The 26,890-nt window shown below is 65.3% G+C and overlaps 2 protein-coding genes across 3 annotated transcripts; both read left to right on the forward strand.

Annotated features, from left to right (window-relative positions):
* The first annotated feature begins 511 nt into the window (after nt 1-511).
* SLC12A9 (solute carrier family 12 member 9) lies at nt 512-12,726 on the forward strand. 2 transcript variants are annotated; one of them, XM_030029115.1, is made up of 13 exons: nt 512-759; nt 3,171-3,305; nt 3,478-3,615; nt 3,843-4,142; nt 4,367-4,474; nt 4,586-4,697; nt 4,808-4,965; nt 5,204-5,286; nt 5,634-5,758; nt 7,100-7,292; nt 7,465-7,639; nt 8,480-8,626; nt 9,099-12,726. In XM_030029115.1, the coding sequence occupies exons 1-13, from the start codon at nt 567-569 to the stop codon at nt 9,938-9,940; spliced, it is 2,709 nt and encodes a 902-aa protein (XP_029884975.1). In that variant the 5' UTR covers nt 512-566; the 3' UTR covers nt 9,941-12,726. The 2 variants fall into 2 exon arrangements, with proteins under 2 accessions (XP_029884975.1, XP_029884976.1); XM_030029116.1 differs by lacking the exon at nt 512-759 and having other exon boundaries at nt 3,843-3,888; nt 3,999-4,142.
* A 3,223-nt stretch (nt 12,727-15,949) lies between these two features.
* On the forward strand, nt 15,950-26,853 carry ECEL1 (endothelin converting enzyme like 1). Its single transcript, XM_030028038.2, is given in 19 exon segments — nt 15,950-16,110; nt 17,637-18,526; nt 20,562-20,630; nt 20,769-20,879; nt 21,419-21,511; nt 21,742-21,866; nt 22,303-22,525; nt 22,677-22,775; nt 22,871-22,945; nt 23,443-23,546; nt 23,767-23,825; nt 23,980-24,031; nt 24,242-24,309; nt 24,422-24,546; nt 24,826-24,867; nt 24,869-24,892; nt 25,122-25,217; nt 25,787-25,863; nt 26,106-26,853. Coding segments are annotated over 18 exon segments (2,286 nt in total). The 5' UTR covers nt 15,950-16,110; nt 17,637-17,782; the 3' UTR covers nt 26,206-26,853.
* Nucleotides 26,854-26,890: the final 37 nt, after the last annotated feature.

A 26,890-nucleotide genomic window follows, 5' to 3' on the forward strand; every position in this document is an offset into this window, starting at 1 on the left:
GGAGGCCGGTTTTGGGGTGCCGGGAGGAGTGGGGCGAGTTCGGGGGGGGGGGGGGGTGACGGTCAGTACTGGGTACCAGGAGTGGGGAGACCCCGGGAGGGCCGGGGGGATTCGGGGTGTGGGGTGGCGCTGGGGCTGGGGTCACTATGGGGGTGTTGAGGTGGGACACCTCTGCGGGTGGGGGGCGCGGCGGCGGGGGGAACCGCTATGGGGGCATATTTGGGGCCGGAGGCCGTGATAAGGGTGGGGTACGGGTGGGGGGCTGTGGGCGGGGCAAAAAAGGAGGTGGGGCTACTCGACAAGCTGGGGCGGGGCCTAGGTGGTTGGGCTGTCCCGGGGGCGGGGCCTAACCGGAGGGGATTGGGGCGTGGCCTACCCGGCGGGGGGCGGGTCCGGAGGCGTGTCCTATCCGGCGGGCCGTGGGCGTGGTCAGCTGAGAGGGGCGGGGTTGCGGGCGGGGCACGGCGGGTCGGGCCCGGGTCGGCGGGCGGGGCCGGCGGGGGCCGGGGCCGGGGCCGGGGCCGGGAGCGTTTCGGGACCGGCGGGGGCCGGGGCCGTGCCAGGCCATGGCGAGCTCGGAGCGGAGCGCGCTGCTCACGTACCGCCTGTGCGGCGGCTCCGGCGAGGAGGAGCGGGGCCGGGAGCGCGGCCGGGCCACCGCCGCCGCCGCCGCCGCCCCCCGCAAGCTGCCCACCTTCCTGGGCGTCGTGGTGCCCACGCTGCTCTCCATGTTCAGCGTCGTCCTCTTCCTGCGCCTCGGTGAGTGCCGCCGCCCCCCGGGGCGCCTCCCCCCTCCTCCCCGGCCGCGGCCCGGGGCCCCCCGAGACTCACCAGCCCTGCCTGGCGCTCATCCCGGGGCCCCGTGTCCCCCCGAGGCCTCCCCTGTCCGGAGCCCCCGTGGTCACCCCGAGCCCCCCAGTCTGGAATCCCAATGTCCTCCCTTTGCCCTCCCGGTGCTCCCCCCCAGCCTCCCAGTCTGACGTCCCAGTGCTCCCCCCGAGGTCCCCCAGTCTGGGTCCCCAGTGCCCTCTTCTGAGCCTCTCTGGAGTCCCAGTGCTCCCCTCTAGTGCTCATCCCATTGCCCCCAGTCTGGGGCCCCAGTGCTCTCTCCCAAGCACCCCAGTCTGGAGTCCCAGTGCCCTCTGAGTTCTCCCCCAGGCTGGGGTCCCAGTGCTGTGTGTCCCCTCCTGACCCCTCCAGTCGGGGGCTGGGGCTCCAGGGCTCCTGCTGTACCTGCAGGATGGGAACCCAGTTAGGGACCTCAGTGCCCCCAGTAAGGGACTCGAGTCTGAAGCCCTACAGCCCTACCATCCCTGGGGCTGGACTCCTGTGCCTCCCTGGTGCCTTCCCTAAACGGGATTCCAGTGCCCTCGTGTCCCCTCATCTTCCAGTGCTGGGACCCCACTGCTCCCCAGGCATCCCCCAGTGCTGGGCTACAGCACTCCAGTACAGCACCCCAATTCTCTCCCAGATCCCACATGATGTCCCAAGGACAGGACTCTGGTGTTCCCCATCAGGCACCCAGCCTTGCACCACGCCGCACCCCCCCACCCCATGCTGTTGGGAGGGCACAGATTGGGTCCCAGTCTGCTCCCAGTTTGGGTTATGAGTTTGTTACTGGGCAACCTGGGAGAATTAGGGGGGGCAGGCTGGGTACAGACCGGGAGAGGTGGCAGCCCTTTGTGGGGGGGAGATGCCCAAGCCTGGCTCGGGGCAGGCAGAGGCCCAGGGCAGGCGGTGTCTGCCCTGGTCCGGGAACAGGGAAGACTTTTCCTCTTTCACTTTCTGCCCACGGAAAGCCCAGAGCGGGAGTTGGCTGTGTGCCTGGGGGGCCCGGTAGGCCCTGGGGATGCCTTAAGCCCTTTCCCCTGCCTGGGGTCCTCCCGAGCTATGGGCTGTGGACACAGCTCTCCCCTGCCACCACTCACCCCCTTCCCACTCCTCTGCTTGGGGTCCTCGCACAGGCTCTGACCCCCCAGCCCCTACCCCACAGCAGGCACTGGGGTCTCCCCACTTGCCCTGGCCCCCGGCCCGGGGGTGTGTTACTCCCGGGGGGGGGCCGCGGAGCTGGAGGGGAAGTACGAGGCGGAGGGGGAGGGGAGCTGCCGGGAAGAGGAACCGTCCCACCGCAGGAGGGCCGTGGCTCCCCCCCACAGCCCCCCACTTCCCCCATGCCTCAAACACCCCCCCCCCAGATCTCCAGGGTGAGCAGCCCCTCCTGCTTACCCCCCCACTGCTATCGGGGCACCCCTTTATTTCCCCCCGCCCCACCCCCCGCCCCTGCTTTTGGCACTTGGGCACCCTCCAGCCTTCTAGGGATGACGGGGGGGTGCCCCCAAACCCAGCCCGTGTCCCCGAAGGCTCCTTGCGATGCCCGTGCCCTGGCACTCCCCTCGCTGCCCGCGGGCATGGCTGCGGCCTGGCTTGCGGCTGAGATAGGGCATCTCCCTGCAGCCGTGGGCAGCCCCTTCCTGCCCACGATGCCGCCGACCTGGCTCGCCTCCCGTCACCCCATCCCGTCACCCCGGGCAGGGCCGCGGGGAGCTCTGGGTGCCCTGTGCCGGGGACGGGGGACAGGGCACAGACACCAGGGAGCTGTGCCCCGGCTGGCAGGGATGCCCTGGGGCTGCTTTTGCTTCCTGCTTTGCTGTGGGCAAGCGGGAGGGCAACGCAAACCCCGTGGGGAGCCCGTCGGCTCCTGGTGCCCGAGCTGGGGTGCAAGGCACACCCTGCCCGCTGAGGGTGGCAGCAGGGCACGGGGGTCCCGGCACCTCCCTGCAGTGCCCCGGGGCCGGGTGGGCAGCAGAGCCCTTGCCCTGTTTGTTTGCTTTTTGGGTGTGCCCCTCGGAGATGCCCGTGCCCAGGGTGTGCCTGGGCCTGATCCTTGCACGGCAGGAGGATGGAGATGCCCTGAGGTGGGGGGCACTGGCTGGGCTGGCCCCGGGTGCTGCTGCGGATGGGAGGTGGCAGCACCCCGGGGTGGGGGGACATCCCCACCCTGGCAGGGAAGGGGGTGGCATGTCTGGAGGGAGCTGCGGGCACGGGGATGGGAGCAGCCCGCGTGCCTCAGTGGGGCGAGCTCTGGGTGCTGGCTGTGCCCAGGGACCCTGTCCTGGGAGTGGTCCGTGCCCAGCTAACGGGCACGCTGGCCTCTCCCCCGTCCTCGGCAGGGTTTGTGGTGGGCCATGCCGGGTTGTACCAAGCTCTGGCCATGTTCGCGGTGGCATACTTCATCATCGGCATGACGGTGCTGTCTGTGTGTGCCATTGCCACCAACGGGGCGCTGGATGCCGGCGGAGCCTACTGTATCCTTTGCTGTGGGTGCTGCCAGGGCAGGGCATGTGGGCCAAAATCGGGTCACCACCCAGCGGCCTTGGGTTGCCATGCTGGGGCTGGGACCCTCTCGGCCTGGGAGGGAGGGGTGGGGGCACCCAATGGTAGTTTGGGCTGCTGATAACTTCCCTTGACTCAAGCAAGACATGATCAGCCGTGCCCTGGGCCCGGAGTTTGGGGGCAGCATCGGGATCATGTTTTTCCTGGCCAATGTGTGTGGCAGTGCCCTCTACGTGCTGGGGCTGGTGGAGGCGGTGGTGGACAGCTTTGGGATCCCCCCTGGTGAGTACCCCCCTGTGTGGTGGCAGGGGACAGCGGGTGTCCCTTACCCAAGCAGCCTTAGGGCCCTGACAGGTGTGCCAAGCACCGTGCCTGGCATAGCCGGCACAGCTCACCCAGGCTTCTGGCCGGTGAGTTGGTGCCTGTCATGCCTGGCACAACACTGGTGGCTCTCAGCTCCCAGTGACACCCCCTCCGAGCCCTGCTGATCCTGGCTTGTCTCTGTCCAGGGCAAAAAGCGGGCACAGGCATCCACGTCCTGCCCCAGAGCTACTGGTACGAGCTGCTCTACGGTACCGTGCTGCTGGCCCTCTGCCTCCTCGTGTGCCTTGTGGGTGCCTCCATCTACGCCAAGGCCACCTTCCTCATCTTCCTCATCGTCGCAGGCGTCCTGGGCACCATCCTTGTCAGCTTCTTCGCCACGCGGCCCATCGGGGTGCCCATCCGCCTGCCCCACTTCAATGGCTCCGAGACTGAGAATGGCTCCTTCACGGGCTTCTCCCTCACCACCCTGCGAGAAAACCTGGGGGGTGAGGAGAGGCTCTCCCCACCCTGCCTGCTGTACCCACTGTGGCACAGGCACCTCCACGTCAGCAGGGGCTCGCTGGAGGGTGGGGGGAGCTTGTGGGCATAAAACAGGTGCCGTGGGGTGGTTTCTCCTGTGGTTTGTGTATGGGATGTTGAGGAGAGGGTATGTGGTAGAGCTATGCTGCCCCAGGCAGCCCATCACAGCCCCTGCCTGTGTGTCCTGCAGGTGGGTACGGGGTGGACTACACCACCGGGCAGATGATGAGCTTCAGCTCTGTCTTCGCAGTGATGTTCAATGGCTGCACTGGCATCATGGCAGGCTCCAACATGTCAGGTACGGGCAGGGGGTGCCGGGCTGGGTGGCACTGGGAGCAGGAGCTGAGGCTGGAGGAGAGCAGGGGATGCTGTACCTGTGGGTACTAATGCTGCCTGCCCCTGCCCACAGGGGACCTGAAGCGCCCAAGCTACTCCATCCCACGGGGCACCATCTCCGCCGTGCTCTTCACCTACCTCGTCTACAACCTGCTGGCTTTCCTCATGTGTGCCACCTGCAACAGGTACGGCCACCCGTCCCCTTGCCAGGCCCATCGGTGCCAGGGTGTGCCCGGTGCCAGGGCACGCTGGCCTGAGCCGAGGCAGGTGCCACTGTGTCTGTGTCCCTCTCCAGGACTCTCCTGCAGAAAGACTACGGCTTCTTGCGTGACATCAGTATCTTCCCACCTCTGGTCACTGTGGGCATCTATGCTGCCACCCTCTCCGCAGCCATGAGCAACCTCATCGGGGCATCCCGCATCCTTTATGCTCTGGCCCGGGATGATCTCTTTGGTGAGTGCCTGGAGCACGCTGGTACCCACCAGAGCCCACCCGGCAGGTCGCCCCTGCCAGGGACCAGCCCTGGCAGCAGGGAAACCCCTTCCTGGTGTGGGGGTGATGCTTTGTGGGTTGGCGTGTGCCCATTTGGGTCACCTGTGGTACCAGGGTGGGTACAGGACTCCTGGCTGGTGGCTGAGCCTGTTGGTGCCCGCTGGGGTGCCCCAGCCCAACCTCCCCACTCTGCCTGCAGGCCGGGCGCTGGCGCTGGCCAAGAAGACATCTGCCAGCGGGAACCCAGTGATGGCGGTGATCCTCTCCTGGCTGGTGGTGCAGGTGAGTTTGCCGATGATGCTCCTTTCCCAGCCTCGCCAGGTGAAGGTGGGTTGTCACTTGGGCTGGGCGTCGTGGAGCCTGGCACGTGTCCCTGCCCCTGGGAATCCCCCCCAGGCCCCCTGCCCCAAGTGTCCTGCTGCAGCTGTGCCCTTCCCTCCCTGAGCCCATAAATGAAGGATAAATCACAGCAAGGGGCAGGGATTCCTGCCCATGTGGCACTACCCATACCCTTTCCTGGCATGCTGCTGTGGCGTGCCCCAAGCTCGGCAAGGATGGCTCAGGCATGTGCCAGGGGTACCATCCCAGGAGATGCATTCATCCTGTGCCCTCCCCCATGCTCTCTGCAGCTGGTGCTTTTCTCTGGGAAGCTCAACACCATCGCGGGGGTCGTGACCACCTTCTTCCTCCTGGTTTATGCCACTGTCAACCTGGCCTGCCTTGCACTGGAGTGGGCATCGGCCCCCAACTTCAGGTACCCGCTGGCACAGGGGAGGGAGCCTGTGCCAAGATGCTGGGCAGGCACCTGTCTGTCCGTCTATCTGCGGTTTCCCTGCCATCCCTGTGCCTGCTGCACCTTGGTGGGGCAGAGATGCTGAGCAGCCGTCTCCTGAGCATTACTGGGGGCAGAGAAGCCCCATCCCTGGCGAGGGAGAATGGGACAGGTCCCAGCGTGGCAGCACTGGCTTGGCACAGTCCCCATGCCCTGGCACCCCTTTGCTGAGTGGGTACAGATAAATCCAGCGCCGGGTACTACCCACCTCCTCCCCTTAGGCTTTCCAGAGGTAATTTATAGCCTGTGCCCGGCCGGCATCCCCCAGGCAGCTTGCCAAGCAGTGATGGAGCCCACTTTCCATTAGCACTAATTAAACTAACAGAGAAGGGGGAGGGAGGGAGGGGGATCCTGGGAGGGGGGAGGAGAAAAGATCTTCCGGGAAGGAGGAGTGTGTGTGGCAGGCAGCCCCAGCCTGGGGCGCAGGGCGTGGGGTACCCTGGTGCAGGGCTGGCCTGGCAGGGCTGCCCAAATCTGGGCGGGGGGGGGGCATGGCAGGGTGGCTGGGGGGAGCCTGATCTCCCTCTTGGGTGATGTGTGCTGCCCTCGGTGCAGGGTACTGTGACTCCAAAGCAGGGAGAGTCCCCCAGGTAGGACAGAGGTGGTGCTTGAGCAGGGCTGGGTGGCACTTCCCGGGGATCTCCCAAAGTGTCCCATTCCCAAGGGAGGGCTGGTGTCTGTGCCAGGCTGGGGCTTGGCCCCCTCCAGCTGCTCCCTTGGCTGGGCATGGATGGGGCAGGATCGGTGCCTGGGGGGAGGCTGCTGGGGTGGGTGGTGACGGTCCCCTCGCCCACTCCACATCTGGTGCCTCCCGCTCCCCACACTGAGGTCTCCATCAAGCGCAGCAGAAAAGGATTTTAATTACCTTTCAGGAAAAACAACAATTAGAGAAAATAACAGCTTCTCGCCTCCCTGCACCAGGCTGAGCGGGCATGGCAGCTGCTAGCACTGCCATGCGCTGCCCGGCACTATCTGGCCCCTGGGATGTGCCAGGGCAGTGCCAGCTCCATAAACATCATTATCCCTGTTTGCTAGGGGCTGGCAGCAAGGGGCTGCCCCTTGCCCAGTGCGCTGGGAGGTACCATCTCCCCTCTGTGCCCTCTCCCACAGGCATCTGGGGTGCCCAACATGCCCTGTGCTGGCACAGCGGGGTTCACTGGGGGTGGCTGGTGTGGCACGGTGGTACAGCCCCCCTTGCCATGCCCGCTCCACAGCTGGTATGGGAACCACGCGGTAATGGGTGTCTCCTTCTCCCTGCTCCAGGCCCACCTTCCGGTACTTCACCTGGCACACGTGCCTGCTGGGCATCGCGGGCTGCTGCGTCATGATGTTCCTCATCAGCCCCGTGTCAGCCTCGGCAAGTCTGGGCTTCCTCCTCGTCCTCCTCCTTGCCCTCCACTACCTCTCGCCCAGCAGCACCTGGGGCTACATCAGCCAGGCCCTCATCTTCCACCAGGTGAGCCCTGTCCTCCTCTGCTGTCCCCTCGTGGGGTGGAGAACCGGTGTCCCCAGGCTGGTGTCCCTGTAGCAGCTCCATCCTGGGCCATGTGTCCTTGGGGCTGGCATCCCCATGGGGTGGTTTGTTGGAAGAAGGAGGGTTCCTGACCTGCAGCCCTCCTTCCCTCCAGGTGCGGAAGTACCTGCTGATGCTGGATGTGCGGAAAGACCACGTCAAGTTCTGGCGCCCGCAGATGCTGCTGATGGTGCAGAACCCACGGGGCAGCGCCCGCCTCATTGACTTCGTCAATGACCTCAAGAAGAGCGGCCTCTACGTCCTGGGCCATGTCGAGCTGCAGGACTTGGGTGAGGGTCTGCACTGTCCCTGGCACTGGTGGCCTCTGCCCCTTGCTGTGGTGCCAGGGGCATCCCAGAGTCCTTGGGGTGATGCTGCTGCCCAGCTCCTGGGTGGGCACAGCGAGGGAATGTCAGCATTTTGGACACACGTGTGGCACCTTGGGCTTGGATTGATATGGGGGACATAAGTGGCTTGGGTCTGTCCCACGCCTCCTGTGCACACGCACTTGCACGTGTGCTGCAGACTTGCACATGTGTGTGCTCATGTATTCATCCCTGTGTGTGCACGTGGGGGTCCTGCATGTGTCGGTGCTGGTGTGCACACTTGACACATACCACCCAGGCTCCTCTGAGCCCCTGTGCAGCACGGTTCTGTTGCACAGGTCAGTGCCTGCGCACACCCAGCACGTGTGTGGATGCACACTCGGCACATCCTTGCACATGTGCGTGCCTGTGTTCATCTGCACCTCGTGCCTGCTGCTGTGCGTCCTGTGCTTCAGGTGTGTTTGCACCCTGGTGTGTGTTGGCTTGCACACGTGTGTTCCCTGGCACATGCTGTGGCCGTCCCCATCCCCGCCCCAGCGGATGCACGGGCTCTGCTCCCCCCTCCGCCGTTGCCTTGGTGACTAATGGCCTGAAATTGGGGAGAGGGGATGGGGCTGCCTGGGTATTTTTTTATATATTTATGTATGATTTCATATCTCTGGCTGGAAGCACCTGCTTCCACCCTCCCTGGGGTGGGCACAGGGGTTGGCACTGGTTTTGCAGGAGGGGTGCTGCGGGGACAGCAGGGTGATCCCCCGGTACAGAGTACCGGACCCCCTGATGCTATTCTCGCTCTCCATCCAGACGCGCTGCCCTCGGACCCACTGCAGCCCCAGCAGGACTCATGGCTGAGCTTGGTGGACAAGCTGAACGTCAAGGCCTTCATCAGCCTCACCCTTGCGCCCTCGGTGCGGCATGGCGTCCGGCAGCTCCTCTTCACCTCTGGCCTTGGTGAGTGGTGCCCGGGCTGGGCACGGGTGAGGGTCCACCCTGCTGCCCCTGTGGGATGAGAAGTGCCAAGGGATTTGGAGACACCTGGATGGGCGATGCCAAAGCCAAGCTGGGGCTTGGAGGCATCTGGGGTGAGCAATGCTGAAGCCACATTGGGGCTTGGAGGCATCTGTGTCTGCAGTGTCTCTGCACCTCTGCGGTGTCTGTGTTGAGGGCCTTGAAGACACCTGGACGGGCAATGCCAAGGGGGTTGGAAGCACTCGGTGTGGGCAGTGCCAAAGCCAGGTTGGAGCTTGGAGAGCTGTTGGGTGGGCGGTGCCGAAGCCGAGTTGGGTCTTGGCAGCATCTGGGTGCGTGATGCTGAGGGGTCTGGAATCACCAGGGTGAACAACGCCAAAGCCAAGCTGGGGCCAGAAGGGCTGGCGGGGCCCTCCGCCTCTGCTCAGCCGGGCTGGCGCCGTCTCTCCACCAGGCGGGATGCGCCCCAACACCCTGGTGCTGGGCTTCTATGATGACGCGGCACCGCAGGACGGTCTAGCCCGGCACCCCGCCTTCACCAGCGCCCGCGAGGAGGTCCCCCTGGGCTTCCCCCCTCTGCGGGCGCCCGCCGACCCCAAGCTGCTGTCAGCCCGGGAGTACGTAGGCATCGTGGCTGACGCCCTGAAGATGCTTCGTAACGTCCTGCTGGCCCGGCAGCTGGAGAGCCTGGACAAGGCCTGGGAGCTGCGGCGGGCCGCCAGCCCCCCGCCCGCCATCCACGTCTGGCCCGTCAATCTGCTGCGGCCCGACAGCGCCCGCTACGCCGACACCTGCAGCCTCTTCCTGCTGCAGATGGCCTGCGTCCTCAACATGGCGCGGGCCTGGCGCCGGGCCCGCCTGCGCCTCTTCCTCTGCGTGGAGGCGGGTGCCATGCCCCACGCCCAGGAGGAGAAGCTGCGCCAGCTCCTCAAAGACTTGCGCATCCAGGCCCAGATCCAGCTGGTGCCCTGGGACGCCGTCACCCGCCTGCACTGGCAAACCCGCCGGGGACCCCCGGGGGGGCCGGCACCCGCCGGGGAGGAGGAAGAAGAGGAAGGGGCCGTGAACTTCCCGGCCAACGCCACCCAAGTGTCCGATGAGTACGTCTGTGCCGCCAACAAACTCGTCCTGGAGCAGAGCCCCGCGCCGGCCGTGCGCTTCCTCTACCTGCCGCGGCCGCCGGCTGACACCAGCCTCTACCCGCTCTACCTGCGCCAACTGGAGCTGCTCACCCGCGGGCTGGGCCCCACCGTGCTGGTGCACGGGGTGAGTGCCGTCACCAGCACCCAGCTCTAGGTCACCCCACCGGGTCCCCCCCCCCGGCTCCCTGCACCCTCCTTCGCCCAGTGCCTTTAGCAGCCCCAGCCTGGGGCTGTCGCCAGCCCCGGTGTCCCCACCCTGGTGCGTAGGGAGGGGTCGGTGCCCCACGCTGGGAGGTGGGTGCAGGGGGAAGGGGGTTGTTTTTCGGGGGGGTGGGGTATCTCCTGCGGAGGATTAAAGATGCCCTGGCGGGATCCAGGCCTAGCCCTGGCGCTGGCCAGGCAGCGCAGTGCATTCACGGTGCCTTTTCTTTGAGGGGGTGGTGGGGGATAGCGGGGTCCCAGGGGGTGCCAAGCACTGGGTGCCCTAGCTGGCTGCTGGGAACCCCTTGGCTGCACCCTCCATCTCCCCTCCCTGTGCTTCCCCCCTCCTGCAGCCCCCACCCTCTCCTCCGCCAGCTCCTCCAGGCACCCAGCCAGCAGCGGGGATTGATTAAAGGCAGCCTCGACCTTGGTGCCCCAGCTCCCCGCCATCCTCCCTGCCTTTCATTAGGAAAAATTAAATGGGAAGGGGTGGGGGAGGGGAGCCCGGACGACTGGGTTCCCTGCGTGAGGCTGGGTGGTGGTGGGGGAGCAGCCGGGTGCTCGCCCTCGTGGCTACAGGGTATGGTACCCCAGATCTTGCTCAGCACCCCTAGTGCTGCTGGGTGGAGGCACTGGATGCTTTAATCTGTAGCCCCCCCCCCCCCCCCCGCCGGGGTCTGAGTCCCTGGTCCTGGCAGGGAGGGGAGAAATGATTTGGGGGGGGGGGGGTGGCCTCGCCCTGATACCTGCATCCCCTGGCCTTGTGCTGGGACCTGTCTCATGGGGTACTGCTGCCTCCCCTCACCCATCGTGACCTGCGCGGGGGAGCTGGCGTTGCCCCCTGCCCCCTCCTTATTGATTAGAGGAGGGCAGGAAATTGCCTGGGCGCTGGACGATAAATCCATTGGGTGCCTGGCAGGCGGGCAGCGTGCCCAGGCGCTGCCTGATGGATCGCTTCCTATTAACCCCAGCACGGGGGGGGCTGCTCTGGGTCAGGCTGGGCTCCAGTGGGGGGGGACAATTGTGGCACTGCTGCCTGCACCCACTCTCACCAACCCTGGCACTGCCAGCTGGCAGCTCTGCTTGGCCAGAGGGCTGGAAAAACCCAGGTGGCTGGGTGCTGCTGGGGGGAAGAAATGGGGGGGCCCCCCCCTTGCTCCCCACATTTTGCAGTGGATTGTGCCCAAATTTGTGCCCAAATCCCCACCCCAGCGGGTGGGCAGGGGGCTGGGGCTGGCTTTGCTCACTGCCGTGGGAGGTGGGTGCCCCGGGGTGGGCACTGCGTGGCCCGCGGGGTTTATTTACAAACAGGCGGGAGCTGGCACAGGGCAGCCGGGCACCACTGGGACCCGGCGGCCTATAATGTTAATTATCACCACGTAATTAAAAGCCCATAAAAAGCCTCACACTTCATTAAATTAAAGCTTCCCCGCACTGTGCCAACGGGCTCCAGCAGAGTTAACCTTGGCCGTGCCAGGCACCAGCTCCACTGCAGCTGGGGGCCCACGACTGGGAGTATATGGGACCCAAGGCTGGGGGCGTACAGCCCCCCATGGCGTTGTAGGGGGGTTCAGCATTGCACATGCATGGGCACCCCCCCCAACACCATGCATCACCCCTGGGCCACGTGTGCCTGGGCGCACATGGGGAGCGCACCCGGCTGGACACACGGTGTCACACGCACACGGGGATGCTGTCCCGCTCGGAGATGCCCACATCACATGGACACGTGTGCCCATGCCACCCCTCCAGACACGCCATCACACACACTGGGACATGGGCAGGGGGCTGACACAGGTGCACACCCAGCTGTGCGCGTACAGCGTGCATGGCTGCTGCAAAGGTAGCACCGCACGCCGGCACAGCAGCTCTGGCACACCGGCTCCGGCGCGCAACACCCACGCAGCGCACACCTACACAAACAGCATTTCTTCCTCCCTCTAACATACAGACAGGCAGACAAACAGACAAACACCCTGCGTCTTCTCCAGGCTCCCACCCGTCACTGCGGGTGCCTGGGGAGGTGATAGGCTGCGTGGAGAGCACCCATCTGTGCCTGCCCCTCTGTGCCTCAGTTTCCCCATGGGCTGGGCTGGGGCAGGGGAAAGGGGTGCATGGGAGACCCCCAAACCCTCCTGGTGGCTGGGTGCCCTGGATCAGGGGTGCTGTGTCTGGGGGGATACCGGGGGGGGGGGGGGGGGGGCAGCACACAAGGAGGGGCACGTATGCACGGAGGGAGTGTGTATGCGTTAAGGGGGATATGCATGGACTAGGAATGTGCGTGTGCATGCATGCACAGAAGGGGGTGCTGTGCTGGGGGGGCTGTATATGTGCACAAGGGCGTGTGTACATGTTCACAAGGGGTGTCTATAGGTGCACATGCATTGGGGTGTATATATACCCACCCCTAGATGTGACGTACTGATGTGCACACAGGGCTCAAGAAGGGGGGGGGCAGGGGAGCACACACACCTGTGAACACAGGGTGTGCAAACTGGCACATGTGTGTGCCTAGTACCCCCGGGCACTGCTGCCAAGCAGGGCTGTGGGCAGGGGCCAGCCAGGGGGCTGTGGGGTGCAGGGGCTGGCCGGGGGGTTAGGGGGGCAGGCACCAGCGGGTGCCTGTGCCCCAGCCCCGCGGGGGTGGGCAGCCAACGGAGCCTCGGCTATTTCTTGGAAATTTCGCAGCATTCATTTCAGTGCAAATAAAAGCTGTCATTGCCGGAGAAATGATACTGATCGGGGTCTGAAAAGACAGCAAATTACCCGCCTGAAAATGCACCGCTGGAAAAAAATGCATATTAAACACACAAAAAGGCACTTTGCCATCAGCCGCGCTTCCCCCGCCGCTCCAGAATAACCACACTTTACATAATTCTCCCTCTCCACCTCCGAATTAATTTCGCAGACAGAGGCAGAGGCAACCCTCTGACAATAGCAGAGGGGAGACGCGGCGGCGGCAGTGGGGGGGAGCAGGGCTGGGGGCTGCTGGGGAGGCACCTGGCTATGGGCCGGCGGCACAGCGGGTAATGGGATGCCAGGGTTGGAGTTGGGGGGGATCAAGGGGTTTGGGGGGGACTGAGGTGTTTGGGAGGGTTGGGTCCATGGATGAGGATTGTGGATGTGTCCAGCTGTGGGGCAGAGTGCTCCTGTTCTTCCCCCCGCCTTGGGTGCTGGGGATGGGGTCCCTTAGGGTGGGGTTTGTGAGGTGATGCCCACATCAATGGGCATGTCTTGGGCCAAGCGTTTCTAAGGGACAATCCCTCACTCCCTACCACTGGGGTGAGCCTGCTGTGTGCCCACCCCAAAGCCTGGCACCCTCCCTGGAGGCTGGCAGGCCCTGGTGGGGTGTACATACTCAGTGTGAAGGGGACCCCCCTGCCCCGCTCTCCTACCTGCAGTGCCAGGCACATGGGTGCGCCCAAAGGACACTCTGAGGCCATGCTGCCCACCCAGGTTGACACCTCCAAACTAGCACCCCTCTAAGACACCCCTGGGAACCTGCCCCACTGGGCACCATGCCTAGCACCCCAGCACTGCTGTGGGGGAGCAGTGGGTGTAGTGAGGGGTCCAGCAGCAATGGCAGGGCTGCTCGGCACTGAGGGGCTGGCGAAGGGGAGGGTGGGTGGAGGAGGTTGGCACCGCGCTGCTTTGCATTTTCAATGACAGACCCATGCCGGGTGCTCGGAAGAGTGGAAAAATCTTATTTGTCACCTGCTGGCGGTGCGCGGAGGCTCCCGCGCCGCGGCTAATCTCGGGGAAAATGAGGACGCCGGCGGGGTGGCCTGCGGGACGGGCAGCGCAGAACGGGGCTGGCGAGGCGAGTGTTGTCCTGGGCCCTGCTCGGGGTCGGAGCCACGGGCCACAGCACAGGCAGGACCCCCGGGTCACACCAGCCTGGTGATGCCTGGATGTATTGGCACCATGGCACAGATCCTGCCTGCTGGGGGTGCGTGGGCTGGGCAGCGCTTGTGGGCATCCCGGAGCAAATGCCCTGTGCCCCCAGCCCTGCCTGCAAAGGCACAACCTCTTTTGCTTCCATCCTAGCTTCAGGAGCAGCCGCTTGCCTCGCAGTGCCAGCTCCTCAGGTTGGCACTGCCTGCGCATCCTCTTGGGCCATTTTTTGGAGATTTTGGGGGGGAGTCGGCACTTGGAAGTGGGTGCAGGCACTGCCTGACCTCCCATATCTGCACGTAGGTGCCCGTTCCATGCCTGCCGTACCCCTGCTTCTCAAGATGCCAACTCCCGTGGGACACCGCAGCGCTCTGCGGCCGGCTCAGATTTATCCATTATTTTATATCCACACGCCTTTAATTTTTACAGCCCTGTTGGAGCAATACCCAGGGCTGTTAATAATGCCAGCCCCCTCCCCCCCCGCCATGTGCATCCATCATGCTCCCACCAAGGTGCCAAGCGGGTCTCGGGGCCGGGTAAGTGCAGGCATGGGGAGGCCGGTGCATGGCACCCAGCCCTGTGCCCCCACTCTCCAGCCAGCCACCCCGGTGAGCGGCAAGGTTGGGCACCCCGTGCCCACCCATGAAGCAGCCTGGGTCCGGGTACCCTTGCACCCACCCCACTGGGGCTGGTGGTGCCTGGCTTGTTGGAGTGCCAATCTCTCTGGTGGGATTCACGGAGCCTCTGTGCCCTGGCGTGTGCCCCAGGAAAGCTTTGCTGCAACACGTGGCGGTGTGTGTGAGCATGCCAGGGTACATGTGCCTGTAATGGGAGCTGGACAGCAATGCATGTTTGAGACTGGGGGGGGGGTCAGACATAACATGTGTGTCTGTACTGATGCATGTTGGTGTGCATGGGTGTACATGTGATGTACATGTGTGCCACTACCTGTGTGTGTGATGTTGCATGTCTCAGTGCTGCAGTAGGCACCTTGCCTGGGCTGCGCTCAGCACCCTGGCACCCCAGCATAGGAAAGCGCAGCCTCAGCCACCCCAGGCAGTGAAGGCTGTGCCTGGGACCAGTCCATGGTGTCCATGGGACAAGACAGTGGGTCCCACGCCAGCTGAGCCACCCATGCCATGCCAAGCAGGGTCCCCATGCCATGTGTAGCATAGCACCCAGTATGTCCTGCCTGGGGCTACCACCTCAGCACTCAGAAAGACCCAGGGCCCCCTCCGAGCACTGGGCTGTGCAGGCACGGGGGGGGGGGGGGGGGGGGGGGGGGGGGGGGGGGGGTGGGCGGCGAGGGTGGCATGCACCCCCGAGCATGGCAGGCAGGATGGCCGTGCGGGGCCGAGGAGTGCGGCCGCTGCAGGGGGCCACCACGGGCGGTGGGAATTGCTGGGCTATAAATCTTGCTGGGCCCCCCCGTGGCAGAGTGGCTCACGATATTTATGTTGGGGATTTATCTGCAATGCAGTTTAATATTCCCGGACCTTCGCGTGTGTGCGTGTGTGTGTGAGTGCATGGCCCCCTCCCCATGCCACCCCGTGCCACCCCCGTGCCCACCCTCTCACCCGGAGCCTCCCAGGCTCCGTCTCCTGCCCACCCACAGCCTTTTCTGCTTGCACCCACTCTGGCAGAACGGGACGGACCCCCAGGGTGCCCGGGCACGGCGGGGGGTGCCGAGCCGCCGGAGTGCTCCTGGCACGGGCCGCCGGCCGTGCCCACCCGTGCCCCTCCTGGGTGCCAGGCTGCCGGGGGTGGGCAGCAGGGTCCCCGGACGGGGGGGGATGCCAGGCGGAGTGGCACTGCCAGCCCTGTGCCAGGCCCCCGGGGTGGGGGGCCCGGGGACGCCCCTGCCCTGCCTCCCCGCCGGCGGGGATGAGGTAAGGCTGGCGGGTGGCACAGGGCTGCTCCATTTGCATAATAATCTCGTTAATGGAGCCTGGCCTGCGGGAGAGCCGGGCTGGAGACACCACCCCCTCCCCGCCCCGCTGCCTCCCTCCGGCCCCGCCGCTCCGCCAGCCGCGGCGCGGGGCGCGGAGCGGAGCGCGGGGAGCGCAGCCGGACGGGCAGCGCCGGGCCGGCCCGCCGGCAGCCTGCTGACATCCCCCGAGCAAGCCGGTGAGCACCCCCGAGCACCCGTCCCGAGCATCCCGGGCAGCATCCCCGAGCATCCCGGGCAGCGTCCCCCGAGCATCCCGGGAGCATCCTCCAAGTGTTTCGGTGAGCAAGCGGTGAGCGACCCCCGAGCACCCGCGGACATCCCGGGCAGCATCCGGGGGAACATCCCCTGAGCATCCCCCGAGTACCTCAGTGAGCACCCCGGAGCAGCCCGGGGAGCGCTCTCCGAGCCTGCCGGTGAGCACCCCGCGAGCATCCCCCGAATATCCTGGGCATCGTTCCGGGGAGCACTTCCCGAGCCTCTCTCGAGCATTCCTCGAGCATCCCCCGAGCAACCCCCGAACACCACAGGCATCACCCCGGTGAGCACCTCCCAAGCATCTCGGCAAGCACCTCAGAGCATCCTAGGCAGCATCCTCCGAGCATCCCGGGCAGCATTCCCCGTGAATCCCGAGCAGCGGCCCCCGCGCACCCCCGAGCATCCCCCGAGCATCCTGGGCAGCATCCCGAGTAGCACCCCCCCCCCCCCCCCGCTCTCCCGCGCCCCGCCGCGCCGTGCCCGCTGCCGGCCCCGCAAACTTTCCGGCAGCGGCAGCTCCCCGGCACGGGCACCGCCGGGCTGCGGCGCCGGGGCACAACTTTGCCCAAGTTGCCGAGGGAGCGGGGGCCGCGGGGCTTGGGGGGGGCCCGCCGCGGGGATACCGGCCACCTCCCGAGTGGCTCTTTGTCCCCAGCCTGTCCTCCCCCACCTGCAAATCCGGATGCCATTGTGCACCGAACAAGGCTTGGAGTCCCCTTTTGGAGCCCCTCCACAACCCATCTATGTCCCCACCCTCCTTTCGCCACAGGCAGACCCCCTCCTCCCCAGCATGGCACCCCTGCCAGACACCCCTGCCTGCCCATCGGGCATCAGCCAGCAGAGAGGGGTTGGGTGGATGGTGGTGGTGACGGGGAAATGCTGTGAGATGTCCGTGGGGTCCAGGGCTCCCCCCCGAGACTGGAATTAACTTTGTGCACACATCACGCGCCGCACAACAATTTGACACAACGCAATGCAACACGGCGCACCACAACCCAACCCAACACAATGCAATGCTGCGCCACGGCACAACGCGATGCAACCTGACGCAGGGCCACACAACCCGACCCAACCTGCAACACCCCAACCCAATGCCTTCCCCCCCCAGATCTCTTCCACAAGCTGCTCACCCCCTTCGTACTCCACCCAGAGGGGCTGGCAGCCCCGTGCCCCCCCCAGACCGGGAAGGGCTCTCACGGTGCAGTGTAAGGATGGGCTCGCTGGACCACCTTGGACATCCATCCAGCGTGGGTGCTCTCACTGGTGTGCTGGGTGGGCGTGGGATGGAGCTCTGCCAGGTGCTGAAACCCGCCTGGGATCGTGCAGGCAGGATCCTGCCCTTTCGCCAGAGGGTCTGGCAGAGGGGACAGCCATGGGATAGAGCTGCCACCGAGCTCCTGGCACTGGGGCCAGTCCTGGTGCTGCCAGTGGGGCACGCAGGCAGGGATGGTAACACAGGCAGCGACGATGGCAAGAAGCAACCTCCCCCCCCTCCTCGCTCCTCCCAAACCCCCCCCCTCCCCTCAACCACCTCCTCTGCCTTTTCCAGGAGCTTCCTGACTCACCCGGACACCCTCCAGCACCTCCCTGCAGCAGGCACAGCTCCAGCATGAACCGTGGCGTGCCTGAGCCTGCCCGCCACCTGCCCTGAGCCCCCCGTGCCCGTGCCGCCTGTGGGGAGCCCCATCCCTGGCCATGGAGAAGACCTACTCATTGACAGCCCACTACGATGAGTTTCAGGAGGTGAAGTATGTGAGCAAGTACCAGAGCGGCACCCTACCCAATGGCTTCGCCCTCCAGCTGGGCACCGGGGCCAAAAAACGCCGTGGGGGGCTGCCGCGCTGGAGCCGCCGGGAGGTCTGCCTTCTCTCGGGGCTGGTGTTCGCTGCGGGGCTCTGCGTCATCTTGACGTGCATGCTGGTCCTCAAGTACCTGGCGGCTGAAGGGGACAGCTACTGCCTGGAGGGGTGCCAGGAGAAGAAGGCCTTCCTGCGGGCATCCCGCTTCCTCAGCTCCAACATGGATGCCACCATCGACCCGTGCCAGGACTTCTACTCCTTCGCCTGCGGCGGCTGGCTCCGGCGACACGGCATTCCCGAGGACAAGCTGGTGTACGGCACCATCGGAGCCATCGCCGAGCAGAACGAGGCCAAGCTGCGGGCGTTGCTGAGCCGCCCCGTGCGGCGCCGAGCCCCTGCTTCGGCCGAGAGGAAGGTCAAGGAGTTTTTCCGCTCGTGCCTGGACCGGGCTGAGATTGACCGGCTGGGCCCGCGGCCCATGCTGGAGGTCATCGGGGAGTGTGGCGGCTGGGATGCCCCCCCGGGCCGCGGGGACCTCAACGAGCTGCTCTACAAGACGCAGGGGGTCTACAGCGCTGCCGTGCTCTTCTCCCTCACCGTCAGCCTGGACGAGAGGAACACCTCCCGCTACGTCATCCGGGTGAGGGCACCCTGCCCCTGGGGCTGTCCCCCCCAGCCACCCACCTGTGCCGGTGACAGCCCCCCCCCCCGGGTGACACTGTCCTTATGGCGGGTGGCACCAGGCGCCTGCCCGGTGTGTGGGTTTGGCTACAGCAGGGCTGGGAACAGCCCCTGTCCCTGGGGGGCCCCCCATCTCCTCATTGTGGGACCCCGGTGTCAGGCTCCCTCAGGGTGAGGGTGGCACCGCCGGGGTGGGGGGAGGATGCAGTTGGGGAGACACGGGCAGGGGAACATACAGAATGAAGCAGCCCAGCAGGGCACCAGGGTCTCCGGAGTGCCAGCAGCCAAGCCCCTCACCTTGGCATCCTGGCTGCCATCTGCACACAGGGGCCAAACCGTAGGAGGGGACAGGGGGATGCCCGCTGGCCCCTCAGCACCGGGTCAGGGTGCCAGGGCGGTTGCCCATTGTCAGCCTTCCCCGCCCCTGCCAGCCTGGGTCCCTCACCCTGTGGTGCCACTGGGTCATGGGTGGGCTTCTTCTGGGTGGCCAAGCCTCAAGCCCCCTTGGTGGGTGTGGGAGTGTGGTGGTGGGCACGGTGGGGGCACAGCAAAGGCATGGTGGGGATGCCATGGTGGGCACAGTGATGGGCATGGGGGGCCGTGGTGGACGGATGGCACAGCAGTAGGGGCACAGCAATGGCAGGGTGGGGACACGGTAGGGGACATGGGGGGGACATGGGGGTGGGCACAGCAGGGACATGGTGGGATTGGGGGGGTGGGCATGGTGACAGCATGGTGGGGACGAGGTGTTGGGGATGGTGGGAGCACTGGGGGGGGGGCACACAGGGGTTGGGATAAGCTGCCTGTGCCTTGGTGAGATGGTGGGGCTGGGGGGGTGGGTGGGTGTGTGGGGGTGTGAGTGGGTGTGAGGGCCCAGGGAGGCGCAGGCCGTGCTGACGGGCCACGCGTGTGTACACTAGAGGGAGCGTGTGTCACAGGGAAAGGGTGGGTGTGCGGGGCCGAGCGGGAGGGTGCAGGTGTGCGGGGGGTGTGACGGGGTGGGGGGGGGAGATGGGTGTGACAGCCGGGGCTGGGTGTCAGGGCTTGGTTGGTTGTGAGTGTGTGTGTGGTTTTGGGGGTGGGGGTGAGAGCGGGTGTGCGACGGGTGTGAGTGTGACAGGGGTGTGTGAGAGGAGGCTGGGGGGGGGGTGTGTGTGTGAGGGCTGTAGGTGTGACAGTGCTTTTGTGGGAAACGAAGGGGGGGGTGAGGGGAGGACGGGGTGGACAAAGGCTGGGGGTGCCTGTGGGTGTGCAGGGCAGCGCTGCGGCTGTGTGCATGGGGGGGGTGTGTGGCGTGGGACACGGGGGGGGGGGGAGCCATAGAGAAAAGGGGAGGGTGCGTGTGTGTGTGTGTGTGTGCGCGCATGGAGAGGGGGGTAAACTAGATGGTGCATGCATAAGTGTGTGTGGGGGGGGGTGAGCATGCATAGGTGTGTGTCATGAGGGGTGAGTTACAGAGGTGTGTGTGTGAACACAGATACGTGCAAGCGTGTTCAGGTGTGTGTATGTGATGGACACTGTGCCTGTGGCTACAGGATAGCAGGGTGTGGGTGTTGGGGGGTGTGTAGGGTTGGGGTCTCCATGCAGTATGGCTCATCCCTGTGGCTCCCCATGGGGCAGGCTGCAGCACAGAAGCGGGGCCAGCCGTGGGGTAAGGTGTGGGGCCACCATGGGGCAGACTGTGGTGCCAGCATAGGGCAGGCTATGCGGCAGTCTGTGTGCCAGCCACGAGTCAGGCCACAGAGCAGGGCCCTGCCCTTTGCTCAGTGCTCCCAGCCCATTGCATGCTGCCCACTGCAGCTCCAGCACCCTCCTGCAGGAGGGAACCTGAGGGACAGGACTCGCCCATGCCTGGGGCTGGCCCACCATGCTGCCACCCCACAGCTCCTGGGGCACCAGGAGCACCCTGCAATACAGGCAAAGGTGAGGGTTGCCTTGCCCAGCACAGCCCCCCCTCCCTCTGCTCACCTGCTGCCCCTGTCTCTCCCCACCAGATCGACCAGGATGGGCTGACTCTGCCCGAACGGACCCTCTACCTGGGGCAGGATGAGGAGAGTGAGAAGGTGAGGGGCGGGACACACACACAGGGATGTCATGGGGACACTAGGAGAAGGACCAGGACCCAGCATGGGGTGCCAGACGGGGGGCACCCCACTGCCAGCAGTGTGAGGTGGTACTCAGCATTCCTTCCATCGGCACAGATCCTGGCTGCATACCGGGTGTTCATGGAGCGGCTGCTCACCCTCCTGGGGGCCGAGCATGTGGAGCAGAAGGCCCAGGAGATCCTGCAGCTGGAGCAGCACCTTGCCAACGTGAGGGGGATGCCTGCCCTGGGGTTTGGGGTGCCCCTGCACAGCCTTTGGGCACCCTCGTCACAGATCTTTGGGGACCTCCATGCCTGGTCCTAAGGGACGCCATCCCAGTTCCCTTGGGAACCTCCACTCCTAGCCCTTGGGGACCTTCATGCCTGGTCCTTGGGGATCCCAGCCCTTTGAGGACCCCATGGCAGATTCTCAGGGACCCCAGCCCCAACATCTTGAGAACCCCCAGTCCCAGCCCTTGGGACAAACACTCCCATGTCCAGTCCTTGTGAACCTATTTCAGGCCCTTGAGGACTTCATGCCCACATCTTGGGGACTCAAGTCTCAGCCCTGCGGGACCCCTGTGCCCAGCCCACATGTACCCCAACTCCTTGGGGACCCCATGACCAGCCCTCAGGGCCCCACTGGCAGCACAGGGTTCCTGGGGCAGGGAGCCAGGTGGGATATGGGTCAGTAGCCCCTCTTGCCCAGAGCTGTGCCCCCCGCAAGGCGGGCAGCAGGGTGGTGACAGCTGTGCCCACCCCATGCAGATCACGGTGTCCGAGTACGATGATGTGCGGAGGGACGTCAGCAGCATGTACCACAAAGTGACCCTGGGCGAGCTGCAGCGGATCACCCCCACGGTGAGTACCCCTGGTGCCCAGTCTGCCACCCACACTTGTCCCTGTCCCCCTGCTCCATGCCCTCACTCCCTCCCCACCACAGATAAATCCACTTGAGAATGATGAATTCATCCTGCACTTTCCTGGGTGGGAAGGGGTGGTGGGAGGCTGGCAAGTCTGGAGGGGGTTCCCTCCAGGGTGGCATGGAGGGGTGGGTCCCTGTGCCCCCCTGACAGTGCCCACCCTGGCAGCTCAAGTGGAAGCGCTTGCTGGACCGCATCTTCCATGACAACTTCTCGGAGGAGGAGGAGGTGGTGCTGCTGGCCACTGACTACATGCACAAGGTGTCCGACCTCATCCGCGTGACGCCCAGCAGGTGAGGGGGGCCGGCACCCCCTGTGCCCCCAGAACATTCCCCAGCTTGGCAGGGGGCTGGCAATGGGGGTGGGCACAGGGCAGAGGTGGCTGGTCCCCTCCCCCATCACCCCCAACCTGGGGAGGCCAGACTGGGCACGGGGACCCTGGGAAAGCTCCTGGGAGAAGTCACTGTTGTGAGCCCCACAGCACCCTTGTCGTGCCTGGCCACCGGCCGAGCCCCGCCATGCTAGAGGTCACCAGACTCAGCACGCAGCAGGGAAGGAGACGGTGCCAGCCCGTCCCTGTGCCCCCACAGGCCATGGCCATTCCCGTGGCCCGCCTGGTCCCCAAGCAGGGGTATCCCTACCCTAGCACATGCTCGCCACCCTCTGCATGTGCCTGGGGACATGCCCAGTGTGTGTGTGGGGGGGCTGATCTTGCCCCCCCGTCACCAGGATCCTGCACAACTACATGCTGTGGCGCATCGTGGTGGTGTTGAGTGAGCACCTCTCCACCCCCTTCCGCGATGCCATCCATGAGCTCTCCAAGGAGATGGAGGGCAATGAGAAGCAGCTTGAGCCAGGCAAGATCTGCCTGAGCCAGGCCAACAAGCATTTTGGCATGGCCCTGGGTGCCCTCTTTGTCGAGGAGCACTTCTCATCCACCAGCAAAGCCAAGGTAGGTGATGCTGTCTGTGGGCATGAAGCCACCGTGTCCCTCCTGACACCTTACCAAGGTACCTACCGCCACCCAGCACCCCACCGAGGGCTGTCTGCTGGGGTGATGGGTGGCAAGGACACCATGCAGCATCCATGGTGACCCACCATAGGTGCAGCAGCTGGTGGAGGACATAAAATACATCCTGGACCAGCGCCTGGATGAGCTGGACTGGATGGACGAGGAAACACGGAGAGCGGCCAGGGCCAAGGTAGCGGTCCCCAGCATGGACCCCTGCCCTTGCCCGCACCACGGCCTGGGGGCGTGTGGAATGGGGGCCTGACCCACCACTCACTTTGCCCACAGCTCCGGTACATGATGGTGATGATCGGGTATCCCGATTTCCTGCTGAAGCCAGAGGCCATTGACAAGGAGTATGAGGCAAGGGGTGGCCCAGGGCCACGTGTGGGACATGGGCATGTGGAGGGGGCAGATGGTTCCCCACATCTGCCTCAGGGTCTGCAGAGACCACGATGGGGACATGCCACCCCAAAACAAGCCACCTCCTGGTAGCTCATTGTGCCCACCACTTGCATGGCCACAGCCACATGGGCAGTGCCATACTGTCCCTGAGGTCTGGAATGATGTCTCCTTCCCCACATTGCACCCCCTGGAGCTCAGTCCCATCCTCAGCAAGGGCTGGGGGTGCCAGCATGGTCCAGGGACCCCACAGAGGTGATGGAGATGCAGCTGCCCACGTGGGCACACAGCATGGGACATGAGGACACACTCGTGCCACATCCAGCCCACGGCCACATCCCCACACCCTCTGTCCCCAAGGCTCATGGGGGTGGGAGGACACCCCAGCCCTGCTCCCCACACTCTTGGGGCTGGCATTTGGGGCTGGCATCCCCTCTGACGTGGCCGTGCCCCCCCAGTTTGACGTGGATGAGAAGACCTACTTCAAGAACATCCTCAACAGCATCGCTTTCAGCATCAGGCTCTCGGTGAAGAAGATCCGACAGGAGGTGGACAAGTCCGCGTGGGTATCTCCTTGCTCTGGGGGGGGCATAGGGGGCACGGCATGGCCCACCAATGCCCCCTGTCCCCATGCCCAGTTGCACCCCACAGGGTGTAGGCAGGAGGGCGCAGGGCAAGCCAAGGAATGTCTCCCTGTCCCCCCTAACTGTGCAAGGGAGTGGCATTTCCATGCCCCCCCCCCCAGTGCCCCCACAGCCTGGCACCGCTGTCTGTCCTTGCAGGTGGCTGCTGCCTCCCCAGGCGCTGAACGCCTACTACCTGCCCAACAAGAACCAGATGGGTGAGGCATTGCCCAGCCCCCCAGGCTCAGGCCCCTAGGGTGGGGGGTGTGGGGAGGGGGGGCACGGCGCAGGGTCCCCTGGCGCCAGATGATGCTGTGGGTGAGTACAAGGCAGGGTGCCCCCCCCAACCGCAATGCTCTCCTGTGTCCCCAGTGTTCCCCGCTGGCATCCTGCAGCCCACCCTCTACGACCCCGAGTTCCCGCAGTGAGTGTGGGGCTGCGGCATGGCCAGGGGGTGCCAGGGCTGGGGCTGGGGGCATGGGTGGGGGTACCGGGGCAGGGGCTGGGGCTGGGGACAGGGGCATGGCCGGGGGGGGTGCCAGGGCAGGGTATGGGGGTGCCAGGTCCTGGGGTCATCGCCATCCCTGCCAGCACCGTGCCCTCCACTCTCTCACCTCTGCTCCCTGCCCAACAGATCGCTGAACTATGGCGGGATCGGCACCATCATCGGGCACGAGCTGACCCACGGCTACGATGACTGGGGTGAGCAACCCCCCCCCTACTCATGCCAGGGTGGGAGGTGGGTGGGAAGGGGACAGCCAGGCAGGACGCCTGGGTCCCTTGGGACTACGGGTGGTGGCGGTTGCCTTGGCAGGGGGACAGTACGACCGGCACGGGAACCTGGTGCACTGGTGGACGGAACGGTCGTACAGCAAGTTCCTGAAGAAGGCACAGTGTATTGTCAACCTGTACGACAACTTCACCGTCTACAATCAGCGGGTGAGATGCCCCTTGCCCGCCAGGCAATGCCCCAGCACACGCTGCCCCGTGGGGGGGATCCTCGCTGCTCTGTCGCTGGGGCTGGGAGCCTGCAGGAGAGCATGGCTCTGCCCTGCCCAGCCCTGAGACCTGACAACTCATCACACCTCGGCTGGGAATTTCCTCAGGGCACTGAGGCAGGGCAACTGACGCACAGCCTCGGTGCTGGGGTGGGGATGGAGGGATGCCTGGCTGGGGGGGGCACCTCTGCTCACCCCATCATCACTCCTCTCTTGGCAGGTGAATGGCAAACACACGCTGGGGGAGAACATCGCTGACATGGGGGGGGCTCAAACTCGCCTACTATGTAAGTGTCCCCCCCATCCTGGGGTCTCACGGCCCTGGCAGGGCCATAGGGTGGCTGCTGATGCCATACCCACCGGGTGGGTGGGAGACCACCCCCCAGCCCCACCTTGCTCCCTGCAGCATGGAGTGGGCATGATCCTGCTTGCTGGTTGCTGGAGGGTTTGGTGGGGTGTTCAGGGCAGGTTTGGGGTGGCACCCAGGCCATGCTGAGGGCACCCCTTGTTCTCCAGGCCTACCAGAAGTGGGTGCGAGAGCATGGCCCCGAGCATCCCCTGCACCACCTGAAATACACACATGACCAGCTCTTCTTCATCGCCTTTGCCCAAGTGAGTGCCTGCCCCTGCCCTCCCCATATGTGGCACATACTGGGGCGGGGGGGAGTCACCCTGTGTGGAGCTAGTGGCCCTGAGGGATGGGGCAAGAGCCCTGGGGGACCTGGTGCCCATGGCCAGGAGCCAGGCTTGGCTGTGTCAGCAGGTCCTGGGTTCAGGTGTACAGGGCTCAGCCCTGCAAGGAGCACCTCGCACTGGCCCGCTGCTCCTGGGGACCCCACAATAACAAACATCTGTCCCCCCATCACCTCCAGAGACCCCACAGTAACAAATGCACATGATCCCAAACTTCTAGGAGACCCTACAACCAGGCAGCTCACAACCCCAGGAGACCCTACAATAACAAACGTGCCTCTATGCTCTCCCAACCCATCTATAGCAAGTATACAGGCTCTCAGGAGACCCTACAATAACAAGCACAACCAGGGCATCGCTGCCCTAGTCCCCAGCAGGCAGAAGGGCCGTCATGCCCTGGTGGGTGCCAGGACCCCACAGGCCCTGGTGGGTGCTGGGGCCTGGGGTGCCCCATCGGGCTCACCCATGGGAACGTTTCTCCCCTGCAGAACTGGTGCATCAAGCGGCGATCCCAGTCCATCTACCTGCAGGTGCTGACGGACAAGCATGCGCCGGAGCACTACAGGTACTGGCTGGCCCCAAAATGGGGGCTGCACCGTGGGTGCCAGCCTTCCCCATGGCTGGTGGTGCTGTGCAAAGTGGGGTGGGCACCCTTTGGGCTGCTGGAACCAGCAGGTTTTGGGTGAGCATCCCTGGGGCAGGGGATGGGGTGCTGCTCGGGTGAGGGGGTACCCTGAGTGGGGTGCATGGCAGTGGCAGGAGGGGGCAGGTGGTGCCCAGCTCTGAGTTGCCCCCCTCTCCTGGCAGGGTCCTGGGCAGCGTCTCGCAGTTCGAGGAGTTCGGACGGGTTTTCCACTGCCCCAAGAACTCGCCCATGAACCCGGCGCACAAGTGCTCGGTGTGGTGAGGCCGATCCCCCCGGCAGGCTGGCAACCCCTGGTCCCCATTCCTGCCCGTGTGCCACCCTGTGCCGGCTCCTCACCTCCGCCCATCTTCCCGCTCCTACTCTCCAGGCGAAGGGGGCACCCCTGGGTGACACAGGGGCTCACCCCCCCCCAAAGACGGGCATCTGCCCGAGGGGTGGAGGCAGCGGGGAGGCAGTTGGGGTGGGCATGAGCTCCTGCCCAGACACAGCTGCCTCCTGCCCATTCTCTTCCTACCCTCTGCCCTGCAAACTGGGGGGGTGCTGAGTACTCATGGAGGAACTAGGCAATGCAGGGCACCCCCTAAGCACCCGTGTACCCCCTCTTCTGTCCACCTACCCCAAATCCTTCACCCAGCCCTATCACATCAAGTCCAGTGCCGGTCAAGGCAGAGGGAGTGACCCAGAGACACTGTGGGGTTGCCCCATGCCAAAAGCCTCCCCCTGCCCGGTGCCCTCCCTGCCATCCCCCATACCAGCCCCATCCTGTCCCTGCATCAGCCCTGCCAGGGGGTGGGCACAGCCAGCAGAGCTTGGGGCCGGGCGATGCCAGCCTGCCCCGGGAGAGTGGGGACACAGATGCCTGCTGTATTTTTTTGCTGCTGTTTCTGGTCAATAAAGCACTGGATATGCTGGGCAGGTGCAAGGGGCCGTGGCCGGGGGACTGGTA

Source organism: Aquila chrysaetos, chromosome 10 (assembly GCF_900496995.4).
Source record: "Aquila chrysaetos chrysaetos chromosome 10, bAquChr1.4, whole genome shotgun sequence".
Taxonomy (NCBI): domain Eukaryota; kingdom Metazoa; phylum Chordata; class Aves; order Accipitriformes; family Accipitridae; genus Aquila; species Aquila chrysaetos.